The sequence below is a fragment of the Chlamydotis macqueenii genome, chromosome 11 (assembly GCF_036417535.1).
Source record: "Chlamydotis macqueenii isolate bChlMac1 chromosome 11, bChlMac1.mat, whole genome shotgun sequence".
NCBI classification, from domain to species: Eukaryota; Metazoa; Chordata; class Aves; order Otidiformes; family Otididae; genus Chlamydotis; species Chlamydotis macqueenii.
In genome coordinates this window covers 15,044,022-15,062,462 of record NC_141566.1, presented here as the reverse complement: position 1 = coordinate 15,062,462, position 18,441 = coordinate 15,044,022, and the positions used below count along the sequence as shown (strand labels likewise).

At 41.0% G+C, this 18,441-nt stretch overlaps 1 protein-coding gene across 2 annotated transcripts; it reads left to right on the top strand.

The window, feature by feature from the left end:
- Nucleotides 1–43: 43 nt before the first annotated feature.
- On the top strand, nt 44–14,388 carry MOSPD1 (motile sperm domain containing 1). Of its 2 annotated transcripts, none has more exons than XM_086756424.1 (6): nt 44–170; nt 5,446–5,702; nt 5,885–5,960; nt 8,898–9,127; nt 11,059–11,220; nt 13,722–14,388. In XM_086756424.1, the coding sequence occupies exons 2-6, from the start codon at nt 5,549–5,551 to the stop codon at nt 13,751–13,753; spliced, it is 654 nt and encodes a 217-aa protein (XP_086612550.1). In that variant the 5' UTR covers nt 44–170; nt 5,446–5,548; the 3' UTR covers nt 13,754–14,388. The 2 variants fall into 2 exon arrangements, with proteins under 2 accessions (XP_086612550.1, XP_086612552.1); XM_086756426.1 differs by having other exon boundaries at nt 8,898–9,124; nt 13,722–14,257.
- Nucleotides 14,389–18,441: the final 4,053 nt, after the last annotated feature.

Sequence of the window (18,441 nt, the reverse complement as noted above, 5' to 3'; positions counted from 1 at the left end):
GGGCGGGGCCTGCCGGGGGCGGGGCCCCATGACGCCCGGCCATGGCGGGCGGGGAGTGCGCCGCCATCCCGGCAGCCATAGCGACGACGCTACCTGCAGCGAGGGGAGCGGACGTGGGGCCGCGGACAAACGGGGGGCCGCGCGAGCCCGCACCCAGCGGCCCCGGAGGGGTGAGTTCGGGCGAATTCGGGACGGGGGGTGCTGCGCGACACCCCGGGACGGGGCGCGGGGGAGAACCGAGACAGCCCTCCCCCGTGGTTAACAGGCCTGACAGGCCGGGCCTCCCCTCCCCTCCGGCGGGGAGCGCGGCGCGTTCACCCGGCGCCGGGAGCGCTGGCGGGGCCCGGTGCCCGCGGCCTTTCCCCTCGGCAGGGCCGTCAGGAGGAGCGGGGCGGAGGCCGCGCCTGCCCGGCCTGGCCCCCTCCGGCGCGGGGGCTCCTGGGCGGGGAGCGGGGCGGCCGGGGCCGGGCTGTGCCGACCGGGGGCCGGCCGGCGGTGGGGCCGGGGCTCGCTGCGAGCTGTGGCGGGGGAAGCAGCGCGGGACGGTGGCGGTGCGGGGTGCGGGCAGGGCAGGGCAGGGCGCAGGCCGTGGGGAGCAGGCCGTTAGAGCGCCGGTGCCTCCGCCTTTATCTCTGCCGCTCCTTGTTGGAGAACAAAGAGGATCAGTTCAGCGCCTGCAGTTATTGCTGTTTCTCTGCCTTCGGTCGGTGCGCTCTGAGAGTCATCGGAACGCCTCTCCGCCCGTCGCTCTCTGAGGAAAGGCTGTTTTCCTCAGTTAATCTGTGGCATCTTGGCATTTGAGCTGAGCGTTTGAACCTGGTCTGAGGCGGGGGAAAAGGCCACGTAGCACTAATCGGCACGATATACGTTTAAAAACCAGCCAGTTTAGCGCATTAAACGCAACCTGAAAGCGAGAAAATAGAGACTAAAGCAGATGTGCCCTTGAAAGTCTTCCATAGGAGTCTTCTGAGCCTTGCAGTAGAATGGATCAGAAACAATGCACAGCTGTTACTTCCTTTTGCCCTGCTTTTGCATGTCTCTTAGTTGTATTTGAATAATTTGTTATTGCCTTTTCAGCATTTGAAAAAATAATGTGGTCCTAATGAATTTTCCTGTCAGTATCAGCGTGATTTATGCATGCTGTAATCATCCATGCTGATGGGTAATGCTCTGAGACGATTTCATTTTGCAGCATCCTGGAGACAGTTACTAATTACACTTCTCATCATCCTGTAAAGAGGTAAACAATAGCATGTCCCGGCCCAGGCTTTGCAAAGTGTCAGAGTAGTTCTGCCAGTTGAAATGTGACTGTCCGCCTACTGAAATACTTTGTGGAATATGTGCCTTCATAGATTAGCAAATTGAGGTGAGGTTAACCAACTTGCTCAAGGTCATGGAGCGTCAGTGACAGAGTTAGCAAAAATGGAATGCAGCCATCCTGGCTGCTGGGTCTGTGCTCTAATCATTGGATGGTTCTCCCAAATAATTGCAGGTAGTTTAAACATTGATTTACGTAAGTGCATGTTAAGGCCTTCAAAAACTTTTGGGGAAAATAAACGTTAATAGATCTGCTTCAGTCTGCTGTATTTACATGTAGCTTACAGTAATTGCACTGCTGGACATAGGAGGGAATTTTGAAGAAGACTTTGTGGCTTATTTTGTAAATATGTGCTCAAAAGACATCAGTTTTACTGAATATATAGTGTAGAAAGGCTTATTGTGTCATCAATTTAGAGGGTAGATAATGAGATACAACAAAAATAGATTACACTGTTATTAGGCAATTTTGAAAAGAAGAACGTGGAGACTATGACTGTAGAGAGGTTATCTTCTGAATAAAGTGTTTACCAGATGACTTTTGGTAGAGTTATTTGCGGTTTTTAGGAAAAAAACAACACCAACAAGTGCACTCAGAAGCCATAGTGATGAGGCTGTTGGACGTTAAAATGGGAACAAAAAACTTCCTCACTTGATTTATTTTTTCAGCAGATACTTGTTAAGTAAATACAAATCACAATTGGTGTTATTTCTGACCCTTGAGAGAAGTTATATTTCACTTCATGTTTTTCTCTGTCAAGTTAAATTTATGAAGAAAGAGATTTCAAAGGAAACGCTGGCAGATCTGTGCTATTGTGACACCAGCAGTATATATTTAGTAACTTCAGGGAGGGAAAGATCCTTATTGTCCTGAAAAAAAACCATCAGTGACAATTGTTTGTCTGGACTTCAAAGAGCACTGGAAAGCAAGTTGACATTGTTCAGGTGTTACATTTTGGCCTGTGTCCTGTAATGAGCATTTCATTTGACCGATTCCTGTGCCTGTGGGGAGTTTCGTTTCGTTGGTGGTAGAAGCCCATCCGCACAGCGTAGCTCACAGACTTGAGACCACAGCTCTTGGTTTTATATGGATTTTTTTTTTGGTACAGATTTTGTTTGTGCTTACCTTTATGTTCTGCAAGTAATCATGGTGACTATTGACTACAGAATTTAGTGATCATGGTGAGAATCTGCAGTGCTGCAGCGCACAGTGCAGAAGTCAAGTTTCTTTTAAATGAAGTGGCGGGGGTGCCGAAGGCAGCCAGCTGCGCAGCTGTGCTCTGAACATTTACAGGAGTGCTGCTTCAGGGTTCATCTGTGCAGAGAAGTTCTGATGATACAGACTTCCTCTGTAAAAGTCTTTGCAGTTTCTTGTTGATGAGTGCTGTTATGAAAGGTATGCTGTTATTAGTACAAAAGCATCAAATCTCCCCAGCGTACGTATAGTTTATAACCTGATCTTTCAAAAAAGTGCTTTTACTGATGTCACTTGGTGAGATATCCCAGCAAGGTGACGTCTAAGCCAGAATGATTGTCTCAAAAAGGATGGTGGTTGCTTGGTTAGAAAGGCAGAAATTATGTCCCTGCTCCTTGCAGGGGGGTTGGACTAGATGACCTTTGAAGTCCCTTCCAACCCTAACCATTCTATGATTCTGTATCCCGAATGACACCGCTGTGACAGCAAACGTGTCTACTATAGGCCTGGGTTTACCAGATTTGCTTTTGCCAGTTTGAGCCATAACTTCTTATCCAGCCAAGTTAAATAAGAAAAGGAAGCAATAATGGGGTATACTTTTTTAAGATTTGTGGTTTTCCGCCTGCACGTTGTGGAATCCTGGGAGGTTTGTGCACTGTGTTTTCAATGGGATGCGTAAGAAAAACAACCCTGTTAATAAGCTTAGTGATCCATACCTCCACTGATGTTGTGATTTGTAGGTTTTTTGGTCACCTAAACACTTGCTGCTGGCTGAGCTGAAGCTGAGTTGTGATATCACTACAGGCATTGGAATGAAACCTGTGCAGTGTTTAAATGAAAACTAAACATCAAAATAATACTAATTATTATAAAAACTCTTGAAAAAATTTTAACTATAGTCACTTAAAAATATCTAGCAGTAGTTTGCTATTGGTTGTACAGTAGTTTAAAACATTTATTAGGAAAAAGCCCCTTTTATTAATTTCAAAGATTGCCTATATTTGTTACACATAATGTATGCAGTATGGATGTATACGAGAACCAAAGATTCTCATGTATGCTTTACTGCATTGAGCTAACTTTAGTAATTAAAAAAAAAAAAAAAAACAAATTAAAAATAAAATTCTTAATCTTTTGCCTATGAGAAATTTCAAAAGAAGGTATTTTGTATTCCTGTGAGATGGTAGTTTTTCCACAGTAGCTCTTCCTATAGTCTTAATATATTTAAATGGAACAATGAATCTCACTTCGCAATAATACATGAAGTTGTTCAAGAAATAATGCTTGCACTTGCTGCTCAAAGTGATTCCAGAGTTTGTTAATTCTTCTGAAACAAAAGGGACTCACCAAAATTCTAAGAGGCACTTAGAAACCAAATTGCTACTTACAGAGCTATTTCTTTTTCTAGACTCTTCTTAATAAGGTAGCAGAACATTAACTTGGAACACTATCATTGGGGATTTGTTTTCAGAATATTATTAGTAGCATTTCAGTGAAGTGGAAACAAACCTGTGCTCTGAAAAGAAACTGGATCTTGGGGAAAGTCATTCCAGTAGGAGCCGTGAATTTAAATTCTAAAGGGACTATTTGCTATTTTAATAAATAAATAAATTAAAAAACTTAGTTTGTGAATAAGAATCAGAACCTGTAAATCTGAACGTAGGACAGATACACTGTAGTAAACACCTAACCTTGTGTCATGTTTCAAGTATGAAGCATGTATCTGGTGGTTGGAAATGTGAACAGCATGAAGTTTAGAATGCAAAAATAAGCATTTGGTTTTGGTTGTCTAGGGCTGTTCACTGCTAGAAAGTTTCTTAAGGTGCAACCAAATCCATTTATTAGACTGGAGAACAGCTGGAATGGACATTATTTTATAAAGCTTCATTGGAACTGGAAGTTGCACCTAATGAATCAGTAGGAACTTTATGTTCTTTTAATATTTTCTACTATAGAATAAAGTTAAACCTCAAGGACACCGTCAGTTTCATAATTAACCTATAGGAGCTGCAGTAAAATATGATGTTCTTGTGGGAAAAATATATGTAGCTGTTTCACTTGGTTCTGTCTGTAGTGTGTAAACTCAGTGGTATGTGTGCTGAGGAGTCTGGCCTTAATTTTATTCTAGGAGTTACGTTTGAGATTGTTGTTTGATCGGGTCATGGGTTCTGGTTTTAGTTCTGGAATGTCACTCAAAATAAATGAAAACTGTGCGGGTAGCAGAGGGAGAATTACTATGGTTATACTTTGGTTAGAGGCAGTGGTGTTAGAAAACCTTTTAAATCTTTTTTTAATCAAATAGTAAATCCCAAATCTGTTTGGTATTATTCATCTGAGTTACTTTTCAATTCGTTGCCTGTAACTACCACGCAATTGTAAAGAGAGTTTAGTTTAAACAAGGCATGAAGGTGTTCCCCATTCCTGTGTTCTGAATCTTTGGGATTTGACATACCTCAGTGCCTATGTGAGCAGATACCTAACTTGTTATACCTCATCCGGGAAGGTTACACTGCAGAGACATTCCTACCTAAACAGTGACTACTGCTGCCTTACGTCTTTGTGTTTCCTCGTTTGTGCTCTGTTTTAACCTCACGTGTAAGTGTCCTGAGGCAAGGATGGGATATCTTTTTGTTGTTTGGTTCGTGTTGCAGAGACCCAGCATAAGCAACCCTACTCATGGACCCCAAAATGCTGTCATGTACACTGAAGAAGTGCTTATCCTTTTATTTTATAGCAGTTTGTTACATAGATAGAAACCTGATGCAAATATTTTTTTTCTATTTCCGTATTTTTGAAGGAACTTAAGTAAAGGTAGATTCATACGAAGCATCGAGTTCTATATTTTTACACCTTTGTTGACTGACTCAGTTTAGTATAGACTTATGGAAATAATCTTCTTGCCTTTTCTCTTTTTTTTTCCCGTTTTCCTTTAGAATTGCCAAAATGCTTTGGAATTCTTAAACGATTCAAAAACTGAAGTCTCTGAGGATACAAAATCATAAGAACACAAGAAGCAGCAAGGAGGATTCAGTGCCAATGCAGCAACAAAAAAGACAGCCAGAGTTAGTGGAAGGAAATCTTCCTGTTTTTGTTTTTCCTACAGAACTTATATTTTATGCAGATGACCAGTCAACACACAAGCAGGTGTTGACTCTATATAACCCCTATGAGTTTGCCTTAAAATTCAAAGGTGGGTTTCTTAGGTTAAGTTCTATTTAAGGGTTAGTTGGTGATCTTGAACAGTCCAATTCTAATTCATGTTACAAATCATATCTGTGACAAAACCAAACTTTGTCTTTACTTGTATCTGTTGATGAAGTTGGTGAGGTGTTAATTCATGATTTGTTACCACTACTGTCCTTTTCCTTGCAGTTCTTTGTACAACTCCAAACAAATATGCGGTGGTCGATGCTACTGGTGCAGTTAAGCCTCAGTGCTGTGTTGATATGTAAGTAAACATTCGTGTTTTGTTCCCTGCCCCCCCCCCAATGTACAACACTTGATTACCTTAATTCCTTTCATTATTTAAGATGTAGTAAATGGCAACATGCATTGTATAAACTAATTTGGATAAAGATATAATATTTTCCTAATCTTTTATATTCTTGTAGCCATCTGGTCTTTGCTATTCTTTTACTCCAGGGCAGAGATATTACAATATTTCCTTCTTTGATTTTGTCTTTGGGCATAAATAAAATGCTAGTAAAGCATTCTGTAGCGTAGTTTGTAAACCAGCAGTGAGAGTAATATGAGCCTCCTCTGAGTACTTTTTGTTAGAAATAACAAGAAAAGCAAAACCTCCAGAGTTGGGATTTCTTTGTGAGAAATATTTGTTTGCAGATTGGCAAAATGAAAATGTATGCAGTTCTACTGAGCATGCTTTTCCTTGGCCATGTTTAGTAAAGGTACTTCTGCCTACCTTTCGCCCTGACCACCTCTCATTCTCGGATCTCTCTGTCTCCTATTCACTTGTTTCTCCTGTCAGGTCCGAATGTGCTACCAGAAAAGAAGGCGGCGGGTTAAGTGACCACAAAAACATATGGGGTCTGTAGGCAGCTATAACTTGAAGTAGAGTAGGTATTTAAGCTAAAATAGCCCATTTTTTTTCATCTTCTGTTTGCCACCTTATTTCTGTGCTGATGTACAAATACAGCTAAAGAAAGTGTCAAGTACCTAAAAGCAGACTGAGCTTTCTGACTAGAAATTTGCAAACTGTGAAACACCTTCTGGAAGCTGTCTAACAAATGGCAATATACAAAAAAGCCCTGCTATTGAATGGTCTTTTGTCAGATAAATAATACTGTGCTTGGGGAATGGCTCTTTCCTGTAGACTGTATTCCTTAGGTGTAATTTGGAAAATTCCAAGGACTCACCAAATAGAAAGGAAGTTTAAAACATGAAACTAAAATTTTCAGTGGGCTGGGACAGCAATCCTAAAAATGGGAAAAAAAAAAATAGGTCAGAATATACCAGTGTATCAGTGAGCTAATCCAGTCTTTAGCAGACATTTACACAAGCTTGATTACATTTGGTTCATCTTAAACAAATGTCTGTTATTAAATAAAGGAAAATAAGACATATGCATGTTTCCAAGGGATTTTTTTTGTGTAGCAAAACCCCCTTCCCATTCCAATGGTTGCTGTCTAAGGGCAGTGTTTACTGCCAGGATCTGAGCAGTACTATGCAAGTATGGCCATTTGCCAGATAAACAGATATTCTACAGAGCTTCCAATTATGCAATGGTCTCTAAAAAGAAACAGGAGAATGTATCTGTTTATAAGGGTCTGCAGAAAACATCTCTTTGCTTGGCAGCAGATGCATGTTCTCATAGCACAGTGTTACGTAAAGATTCTGTTTAGCTTGGTAGTTAGTACCCTGGTACTAAGAGTAAAAACAAAATTTTTAAAGGAGGTGTTAAAGGAAGAAACAAGAGTTGAATCTGCTGTTCTGATACATTGAGAGTTATATGAATTATGCTTCCCCCCCCCCCGAGTCCTTTTGTTTTAGTGAAGGCAGTTGCCCAGCCAACACTCCGCTTGTTCAAAGCCTGTCATAAGCATGCTCTTTTGCCTCCAAAGTGATGTAAAACTACGTACATTCTTGCAGCCTTCTAGCTTGGGGGTAGTCCATCCAAACCAGACACCAGTTACAAGCTCTGGCTATGTGTTAATGATTGTAGATATCTTGATGTGATATAGTTCCTTTAAATGAAGACTGAAACACAAAAATCTGTTTCTTGCAGCGTTTTAGTGTATATATTATCACAAAGATTGGTTTCTTGAAGCAATTTTAAGACTACTGTCCTGTGTTACTAAGGGTAGAATAATTTTTTTTTCCCCTCAGGAGATGGCAGCCTTCTCAAAGCCAAATCACTTATGTAGGTATTTTTTCAGACTAGCTATTGTTATCTTAGAGATTTAGCATAGCCTTTCACAAAAAGAAGTTTTCCACTTTAGAAAAATAATTAAAATCCATGTTAACCCTAAGAGCTGATATGACTTCAAAACCTAACTCTCTAGCGATAACTCGGAGAGTATGTCTACACTGCAGTCTGAGTTGTGATTGCAGCTTGTGTACCTACACCCGGTGTACCTCCTGGTAGCTAGTGAAGTGTCTGCAGCATCGTGCATTTCTGTGCAGGCTACGAAATGTGCTCAGGGTAGCTAGGTTGATGAGCAAAGCTCATCAGCATGGAGCAGCATGGAGCTCTACTATTGGTAGCCAAATTTACTCACTGAAAGATAGGCGAGAAATGTTTATGTAGATACGTAGCTGTCAGTTTTGCTGTAGGGTTACATGCTCTGAAGGGTGAGCTTCTGATTTTGAAAATCCCTTTACAGCAAGCTGATTCTTGTCCATAGAGGGAATGAGTCTTGCTTCTGAGAAAGTATAATTGTGAAGCTTTGAGCCTGGTTTCCTCAAAAAGCTAGACTTTTGCCATCACCTGTCCAAACATTTGGCAGTCCTGCTTTTCTTATTTCCTTCCCTGATGACTTCAGTCCCCCCAATACCTTTTAAAATCATAGGCTAGTATCAAAAAACTCTGATAAAGGAGGAGGCATCTTTCAGATAATCGATGTTTCATGAAAACTGTCAGTGAAGTCTCAGACTGAGGCAAAGGTGTGGTTGAGATAAAGAATTAACTGTTCTTTTTGGCCAGCCAGTTGGATATATTTGGGAACCAGAGCAAACGTGAGGGGAGGGAGAAGGCGAGATGAGATCTTCAAGAACATTGATTGACGGGGAGGGAATGGGAATCTGGACTACCGGGACGTATCTGGGCGGGAGAGGGAGAGAGGGGAAACATTGGGACGTAGGGCGTAATTCCACAGGAGACATGCTTTTCATTAGTTCCTCTGTTTGAAAATGTTGTTTTCCTCTGCAGTGTGATTCGTCACAGAGATGTTCGGGCTGCTTATTATGGTGTGATAGATAAATTCCGTCTACAAGTGTCTGAGCAGAGCCAGAGGAAAGCATTAGGGAAAAAGGAGATTATTGCTACTCTACTTCCATCTGCAAAGGAACAACAACAACAAAAGGAAGAGGAGGAGAAACGAATAAAAGAACACCTGGCAGAAAGTGTCTTTTTTGAGCAGACTTTGTGTCAACCAGGTAGTTGAAATCTTTTACCCTTTGTATCTTCTGAATCGGTTACAAACAGCTCAAGTGACTAGAAAGCCTAGACTAAAATAAATTTTAAAATATTTTTTTTTTAACTTACCTATAAGAATTCTGTTTTTATCACTGGGGAATGGCAGTGCCCAAGAACCCTAACTACTTATTCTGCTTATGCTGTCTTGATTAATCAAGATCCTTTGCTGCCCCAGGTTTGCATGTCGTACCTTGGAGAGTACATCCTGTATTCCTCTGGTGCAGAAGTTCTGTTACAGCCAATGGAAATTTATCTGCAAAAGGATGGTAGTTATTTTTTCCCTTGGGCTCTTTCAGAACATATGCCCCTTCTGAGTTTGTTCCAAACGCTTAATCCTCCATTTCCTGATGAGCAGGAAATATTGCCAAAACATCTTCTGAAGTGCTCCTTGTTCTGCGCCATCTCCTTTGTCTGTCTTGCAAGTACAGAAAAGCACAGTTGCTGGCTGGAAACTCTTTGCACGTTTCATACGTGAGGAAGTGAAGCAAGAGTCTTGGGTAAAACCTGGATCAAACAGTTAAATTGAAGTGGTAGGGGGAGATATAAAAAGTATCGAGTTTTACTGAAACTAAATATAAACTGATTCTTGACTTAAAAGTAACAAGAAAGTAGACTGTCACTGATTTATACTGTAACAGCCTTGTCAGTGTTTTATTTTTCGTGACAAGAACAAAAATCAATTCCAGAAAATAGATTGACCTGCTTGAGAGTGTTCCTCCTGTTAAAACCAGACTGTTTCACTATTTATAAGTAGTTTGTTGGCTGGTGAAACACCTTTTGCTAAAAAAAAACAACCCCTCAAGATAAGTAGTAGTAGGATATATGGCTAAAGTAAACTTACAAGGTCTCTGGGCTGACTGAACAAAATGTTACTGTGATAGTTGTTCTGGTACAGAGGGTTTGAACCATCCCGAACGATCTGATATTAGTCTCATCCAGGCGCTATTTCTCTGCTTTAAAACCTTGTTGACTACATCATATAGCTTGCTGACAGAAAAATAATAAATGGAGCAACTACAGTCTTTACTTATAACCTGCAGCCTGGAAAGAACAGATTCATGGAATTAAAATAGAATGCATATTGCTAATCACTGAGGATAGAAAAAAATTGATAAAACAATTAGGAATTTGGTTAGAGATATTCAACTAACACGTTAACAGCCCCTTTCAAAGGTTATGCAGTGTGCCTTTGAGCAGGTTCCAGCTGTTAAACTGCAGCACAATAAAGAGTGTGAAGGACAGTGCATCTATAGATTGCATTTCCTTATTCTGGTGATACTGGACTGTCAGGGAGGTACAGTCTCACAGTTTTTAAAGTAGGATTCAAATATTACTAATTTGTGGGACATAAACTGGTTCTGGCAGGTGCAGCCCTGGAATCCTCTAAAGAAAGAAGGGGAACTCATCTGGCCCAAGAACCTATGCTCTTGTTGTAGCCAAGTTTTGATCTGGCGGAGTAAGCAGAGTTATCTGCCTGTGCAGCTCCTTTAGGTGCTCTTTCCTAGTTGATTTCTAATCACTGAAGGACCATCTCAAGGAATGGAGTCAGGATGCATGGTGAAACCTCAAGCGTTGCTGAAACATCCAGCTGTCATGAGTGTGTGTATCTATAGCTACTGGGCCTGGCAGGCTCTGTTCCTCCAGAAGGGAGGGGTTTGGGAAGTCATGAGAAAACAAGTTCCAGCATCAGAACAGGGAGCAGCCTTCTCCACTGCAAAATGCAGAAGGTTTAGGAGGGTGGGTTTAAGAGTTGTTTTCCACTCCCTCCAAACTCCAAAGGGAAAAGAAAACGTCAGGATATTGCAGCTCCAATGTACTGCAAACATTTTTGCAGAATATTTAACACTGTTATGGGGTAGATATTCCTTACAACTGGTATCACCTTGTTTTTCAGAAAACAGAACTGCCTCGTCGGGACCTAGTTTACTAACAGTCTTCCTAGGAATAGTGTGTATTGCAGCACTAATGCTACCTACATTGGGGGAAATGGAATCCCTGGTGCCTCTCTACCTCCACTTAAGTGTGAATCAGAAGTTAGTAGCTGCTTATGTTTTAGGTAAGTATTTTCAATTTTGTAAATGTTTTCTCTCAACTTCTCTGATTTGGGGAACTTCTCTGTTTGCCAGTGGCTTCAGGAAGTTTGATGGAGACAAAGGACTGCATTGCATTTTGTTTTGCATCTCCACCAGATTTTAGTTGATATTTATTGTATATAGGTCCCTACATGTTGGTTTCACCTTCACGTGATGACTGGCCAACTGCCGTCATTGCTGACAAAGCTGAATAGAATGTGCTGTTTCTTCTGTTGAAATACAGTTATTTCATTGCAGAACCTAGATCTCTTCTGTTATTTTCATTTCTCTGTCTGACGCAGATGAGCTGGTCTGAAAGGCTCCATTCACTACGTTGTTGATAAGCAGTTGAAATGTGTAGAAATAAAGTTGTTGTAAACCCTTCCTGACAGACCACTACCACCCACAATTCTTCCTGACTTGTAACTTACTCCTAAATTAGCAAGCAGAGATAAGTTGCATGTTTCACTTGGTATGACTTTTTCTATAACTGTTTCAGATTTGAAGAACGGTCACTCTAAACTCAGTTCTACTGTCCCCCTACCTGTCAGAAATGAGGATTTAAAGGAAACTAGGCAGCTTCAAACTGATAGCTAGAGGTGAAGTAGTGATGGGAAAAGATGCAAGTTCTTGATGGTTAATGTGCACTCAGCTGAGTGACTGACTCATGCAAGTCAGTGTGCTGCAATGGTTTCAAAACTCCCTTGTTGCTAACCAGCAGCCTACATCTTTGCCTGGTGATGCATTTTCAGATCAGGACCTTGCAGTAATCCTTGCTTTATTTTATCTGTAGTCTTGAGAATTACTCCAGTGTCTACTGGTGCCAGCTATAGTATTAAACCATTTGACTTCATACATTTGCAACAACTTCCCTGTTTCTAGATTCTCGATGAAGTTCTTACAGGCGTTGATTCCTTTGGTAGCAGTGTTTTTGGTGTTCACAAAAAGATTCTTCTTCTGTATGCACATCTTGTTTGTCTAGAGAGCTGATTGGCCTTGAGAAGATGAAACTGCTTTCTTCCACAACGAAGTGCAACTGGAATGTGTAGCATTTAATTGAAAAGGGAGGTTAATACCACATCAACTGGACGGTACAACATTTGAGAAGTATTTGCTTTACAGGAATGAGTTAAATTCTTTATTGCCTGGAACTCCCTGTACAAGTAGTATAGGCTGTCCTGGAGAACCTTCCAGAGGCTTCTGTTACTACTCTGCGATGGTTTAGATAATCCAAGCTAAGGCCTACAGCAGTCCCAGTAGTACTGATTGTTTAAGCTAATGCAGACCTTAAGAAATAGCTGAACTATAATTCCTCTTTAATGGATAAATTGCTTATCTAATGGAAGGCAGCATGACAACTCTGTTCTGTCGTGCTTCTGTCCTCAAAATCTTTTAATAAATAAGTTAAATCAGTACGTAGTGGCAGGATAGTAAAATAGTCTGAGAGATTTATCAGTGGTGAGATCTGTAGGCTCTCTGCAGTGAAAGGCTGTTATATTAACATCATCTGAGCCTACAAGAAAGTAAGAGTGCCTAAGAACTGATAAATCACTATTTTGATGTTACATAAGGTTGGAATTCAAGGAGCCCTGTTTTTCCATATACCTCTTTGCCTTGTGCAATATAACTCATAGCTAAGGACTCGCAGATTTTTACTTTTTCCAGTATCTGCACATAATTAAGGTGAACTTTTCAGTGTGCCAGGAGTAGATTTATTAGCCCCACATTTCCTATTTTAATCTGTTTTTAATTGTTTTTAACCTCTATCAGAGCAAATTTTTTTTTTTTAACAGAATAGTAGAATGGTTAGGGTTGGAAGGCACCTTCAAAGGTCTTCTAGTCCAACCCCCCTTCACGGAGCAGGGACATCCCTGACTAGATCAGGTTGCTCAGAGCCTCATCTAAACTGGCCTTGAATGTTTCCAGGGAAGGGTCACAACAAAGAGTCTGTAGAAAGCTCCCTGCAGACTGACAGGGAAGCTTAACATCTTTGTCTAAAACCAGTCTTTGATCAGTTATTCTGCACAGGGCAGAAACAAAAATGTCTGGGGGCCTTCAGCGAATCTGCCTTACTGAGGATTCAGCACTTACATTACACTGCCCATAACTGGCCCCCGTGAAACCTCGTGGTGTGCGTGCTGGTGTTACACTTGCCCAAGTCAAAATCTCAGTGTTCAAATTTTCCAGTAACTAGATCAATAGTTGTTTGGAGTATTTACAGCTTCTTCGGCAATTATTTACTAGATGTACTGCACTTCACTGTCTTTTTTTTTTTTTTTTTTTTTAACACAGATATTGACTACATCAACATTTTGAGCAGTAGTTCTAATATTTAAGTGAAGTGTATATATAAATGCATTCTGCGTGTCCTTACACACTTGTACCTTATTTTCTGGCCTGTGACAGGGTAAACTGTCTCTTCTTTATTTAAAATGTTTCATTGAGTGTAATTAAAGCACTTAATTTCTTAATTCTTGTCTTTCAGGTCTCATCACCATGGTTATTTTGAGAACATGAGCAATGAGTGAATAGGATGTCAAACACCTTACTGTATATTCACATCATGAATGTGGACTGCCTTTTACTCCCATTTGGCTCATTAAGATGCTAGCAAAACTGTTCAGTGATTTAAGATACCTTCAGAAGTGTAATATATTTTAACTATGTATAATAAATGAAAGACTCAAAGCACTTTTCGGTGCTTCTGTAACAGACAGCTATGAAATGTTCGGTGATACCTGTGAAAATAATTTGAAAAACTTTTATATCTATGCCTACTGTAAAAAATCCTTATTAAAGCAACATTTGTTATTTTTAGTCTATGTTCACATCAGTGCGTGATCACTCTAAAAGCAAACTGTCTTATGTAAAACGTTCATTTGGTTTGTGGTTGTACGTGCTGAGGCTGGTGCATAACACTTCTGTATACATACCAGAAGGATGAGAATCATGACTAATCATTGAAGAAAATGAAAAATTCCATCACTGAAACTATGAAATAAACCATGAATTTTAGGTGAAGATTAATTCTCAAATTCCTTACTTCATCATTACCAGTATATCGTTGAGTGCTCATTTTCTTACATGGGGAAATAATTCCTGCTACAGCCATTTTGTATCACAATTGTAGACAATAAAAACAAGTTCTGTAATCAGATCCTTTCGTTTCTTAGGGATGCATGCAATAGGTGAACCAAGTGGCATTAACAGAAATTGAACTCACACTGCACACATAAAATTCTGCATTTTTTTCTATTTTAGAGACCAAACTAAGTATAGCAAAGGCATTCCTTTACACCGTCCCTTCCCCCCACAGCTAAGATAGGGGAGTTGTTTTGTATCTGAAACTCCTGCTCAAATTCCAGTTTTATATTCTAGGTGAATATTTATCTTGTTTCATACAACAAGCATTTACCTTCATTTTACATTTCGTTGTTGAAATGTTAAGTTTAAAACTATTTATACTGAAGGGCAGCTATCATTGCATTTGATTGTAAGAAGTCTATATACTATGCTCTGATCTCTATGAAAAAAAAGTTTGGAAATTAAACCTTCTTTCCCCCTGCATATTATGGGTCAATTTTCTGTGCATGGAAGTACAAAGAAACCATGCTGATAACAGTATTGCATTAAAAAAAAAAAGTGAAAGATTGAAAATATGTTGCTGATCACCGTACATTTTTTCTTACATATAAGTAAGTCAGTCTTTAAAAGGGCAATAAAATGTTACTTTATTTTGATTCTCAGAAGAACTGAGATTGTGTCATCTGTCAGTGTCAGATGATAAAGAAAAGTCAAACATTAACATTCATTTAAAAAGAAAAAAACAAAAAAAAAAAAAAACCAAAAAAAAACCAAAAAAACCCCAAACCAACAAACCACATCATTAACTAGTTAGAGAATCCTGTGCCGCAGACACCGTGCTTGCCTCCAAACACCAAGATTGTGTTTGGGTCACGGTGTATTCCTGCCACTGTAGAGCTCCACTCTTGCAGCTTCACCATTTTTCCAAAGAATCTACACTGTTAATTCTGATTTTCATGAGGTGGTTTAACCTTCCTCTTCTTGAGGAAGGGCAAGGGAATTGAACAGAAGTTAGGGAGCTAAAACTGCAATGCAGTGTTTTAGCCTGGCTGTTACCTAGTTCAATACCTACATTTTGTGGGGGCAAGAGTAAATTTAACGTCTTAAAGGCCCAAGCTGATTAAAACAAAAAAAAACAAAAAAACCACACCACCACCCACCACCAACTAACTTTTTTTTCCCCCGTATCCTGGAGTTCCAGTCACAGGCCAGGATCGTGTTTTGCCAGGCACATCCAGGAAGGCAGAGTCTCTATAACTAGGTCTTGGCACCTGCAGGACACTGCGGCCATGAGATTAAAGGACAACAGAGACCCAGATTGCCAGCGTTCATTTTCAAGGAATTTAAAGACGAGCAAATGGTTTAGATTAGATAAACACCTTGACCAAAGAAGTCAGTAATAAAAAGTTATCAGCAACTAAAGAGACTAAAACATTGGCCCATTTCTTTTTCAAGGGCAAGTGAGGAACAATACACAGATAAAAAAAAGAGATTAAATGCACAGCATAACTCAGCAGATACAGATAAATCTGGTGCCTGGGCAAAATAAGCATGACAAACATGAAGTTTGACTTCTTTCTACTTCAGGCTGATCACAGCACACTATAAAAATCACAGATTTATTCCAGTGTTGGGCAAACAAACCTGAGGACGGTTCCAGTTCAGCACTGTGAGGGGGAATATATCCACTGTTACAGTATGGTCACAGGGAGACACTAAGATTTCACCAGATGTATATGCAAGACTTATCAGGTATTTTCTGATGCGTGTATATATATATATATATATACACACACACATATATGTGCGTGCACACATCTCCAGTACTTAATAGGGTTACTTCCAGAGGCATTCAGCTATAATACCTGAGACAGTGAATATGCCTCTTCCTAAAAACACCAGGAAAAACAGTTAAAGTGTCCACGTCATTTCCCATTCCTGACTCTTAACACAAACACAAACAGTCATTTCCTTGAAATGGAAAAGTATTTTGAGCAGACAGTTAGGAGGGCTTTAACATCATCCAGCAGAAACAATCATCTTGTTTACCCAGCACTTGCTATGGCACCAATATCTCAAACAAGCAATGCTGGCGGGCGGGACATGGGAGTGCCACCGAGGTCATTGTCATGAGGGTCACTTCTTGTAGCTGTAGGCCTGGTACAAGATCTCTAGCTGTTTGCACTGGTCTGGATCAGAGAATGCTTAGACATCCCTGTTTTCTCTAAAGGAGGGAATCACAGAATGCTCAAAGCTACAACAGGCCCAAGATAACCATTTTGGAGCTCCAGGAACAGTCGGGGCTTTCAGATCATCAGTTCATTTCACCAGGGATCGCAGCTGATGGAGCCCAGAGACTGGAGAGTGGGGAGAGCAGCCTCCCAGGGGAGATCACCTGGAAACAGATCCAGTGCCTGCAAAGGGAAATGCTGAGCTGCTGCTGCTTCTCAAAACACATCCCAGGAAGATAACCAAGCGTTCTGTCCAATGGTAACAGTCACTGCTTATGTAAACAGCTTAACAGTGGCATCTGCAGCAGCTCCAGGAGAAGCCCATGCACAGAACTGTACCTTCAACAGCAAAGCAGACAAGTCCTTCCTGGAATCAACGAGCTAAGAATTGTCAAAGCCAATTGTATGTTATTTCATTTTATGTTCAGACGCCGGACATATCTGATAACAAGCCTAAACTGGAAAGAGGCTGCCAAATAGGTTTGGCAATAAATCACCATGTTTCAGTCCTCATTTGTCAATGTACATTTAAGATACCTTGCTCTCCTTGTAACAGCTTTCCTTATGAATCTTAAGTTCCCTCAGCTCTTTCCTTTGTCGGGAATATGAACCTTGCACTTCAGACTGACGAGCACTGGCAATCCATCCCACTGGTTGGGCAAGACTACAGAAGGGAACTTGCTGAAGCCCATAAACCAGATCCAAGAACACTCTGTTTACAGGAAAGAAAGTTCTCAGGTGCTGAGTGATACATGCTTCATGGGGCCTGTGGTGATCCAGGGCAAGCTCAAAATTCAGGGACGAAGCTGCACAGGAGGTCTTAAAAAAGCCCAAACCTTAAATCATCTCTGCCAGGAGGGAGTTTTGAGTTCTTGGGCCAGAGCAGCTCAGGTACTTTGCCCTCTGACCTTGTATGAGGCCATCCTGGCTGAAAAAAGTAGCAAGGGAACAGTCTGCAATGCAAAACATGCAGGGCTGTCTGATCCTGGTATTTGATCCTCCCGTCTAGCTGCATGCGGAGATAGGGGCTGCAGGAAAAAAAAATTCCTTCCTATGTCCCTGTGAAACTTGCCTCCTCACAGCAGTGCCAAAGAAGGCACCACCTCTCATTAAAACTGGAGGAGAAACATCTGAAGTTAATGGTGCTGGCGACAGAGTCCATCTTCCTTGTAGGGGATGGCTTGCTGCCTGAGGAAATGAATTAAAACTGAAACAGCTGGAGGAGAATGAAGCACGCTGTTGCCAGCAGCGTATCTCTTGGTTAGAGCTGCTCCACAGAAGCTAGTGAAGAACAGGAAACCGTTGCTACAGAGTCTAGCAAGAGTCATTTAAAGATAACAAACGTGTCAATGAAAGGAGTCTAGAGAACCTGCATAGCCTCAAAAGATGAGTACTGGCGGTATGAACACAGGCAGGCAACACGCACAGCGTAACAACTGAAGCCAAGTAAGGGGACAGACTCACTTTTTAGTCTATTTTTGCCTTCTATAGAACATAACCTTGAAGAAGCTCCTATGCTAACTAACTGTTTACTTAATCAACTGTAGCTAACGCCTATCAGCTCCTGAAAATTTGCGAAGCTCTATAACGATGCTGACAATGTAACGTGGAATTACATGCAGGCAAAGTAACACACGCTGATCTTTGAAACAGCAGAGACTCTGCAAAGGAATAATTTAAGCAAGAGCACAACCATGATTACAGCAGCACAACCAAAGCGACGGATGGTCTCACTATGAGGAAAAAGGCTCAGAAAGCCCACCTGAGCCTGTCACACCTCTGCTGTGGAGCATCAAGCAGAGACACTTCACTGCAGTCATCCTGATCCTAGCACAAGAGGTACCAAGAAGGAACAAAGATTACTTTTAAGATGCAGATCAAAAAGACATG

Bases quoted from the DNA above. Each gene is read 5' to 3' on its own strand.
- MOSPD1 (XM_086756424.1), top strand. From the start codon at position 5,549: ATGCAGCAACAAAAAAGACAGCCAGAGTTAGTGGAAGGAAATCTTCCT. The intron at 5,961-8,897 runs GTAAGTAAACAT...TTTCCTCTGCAG, and splicing joins CCTCAGTGCTGTGTTGATAT to TGTGATTCGTCACAGAGATG. The intron at 9,128-11,058 runs GTTGAAATCTTT...CTTGTTTTTCAG, and splicing joins GACTTTGTGTCAACCAGGTA to AAAACAGAACTGCCTCGTCG.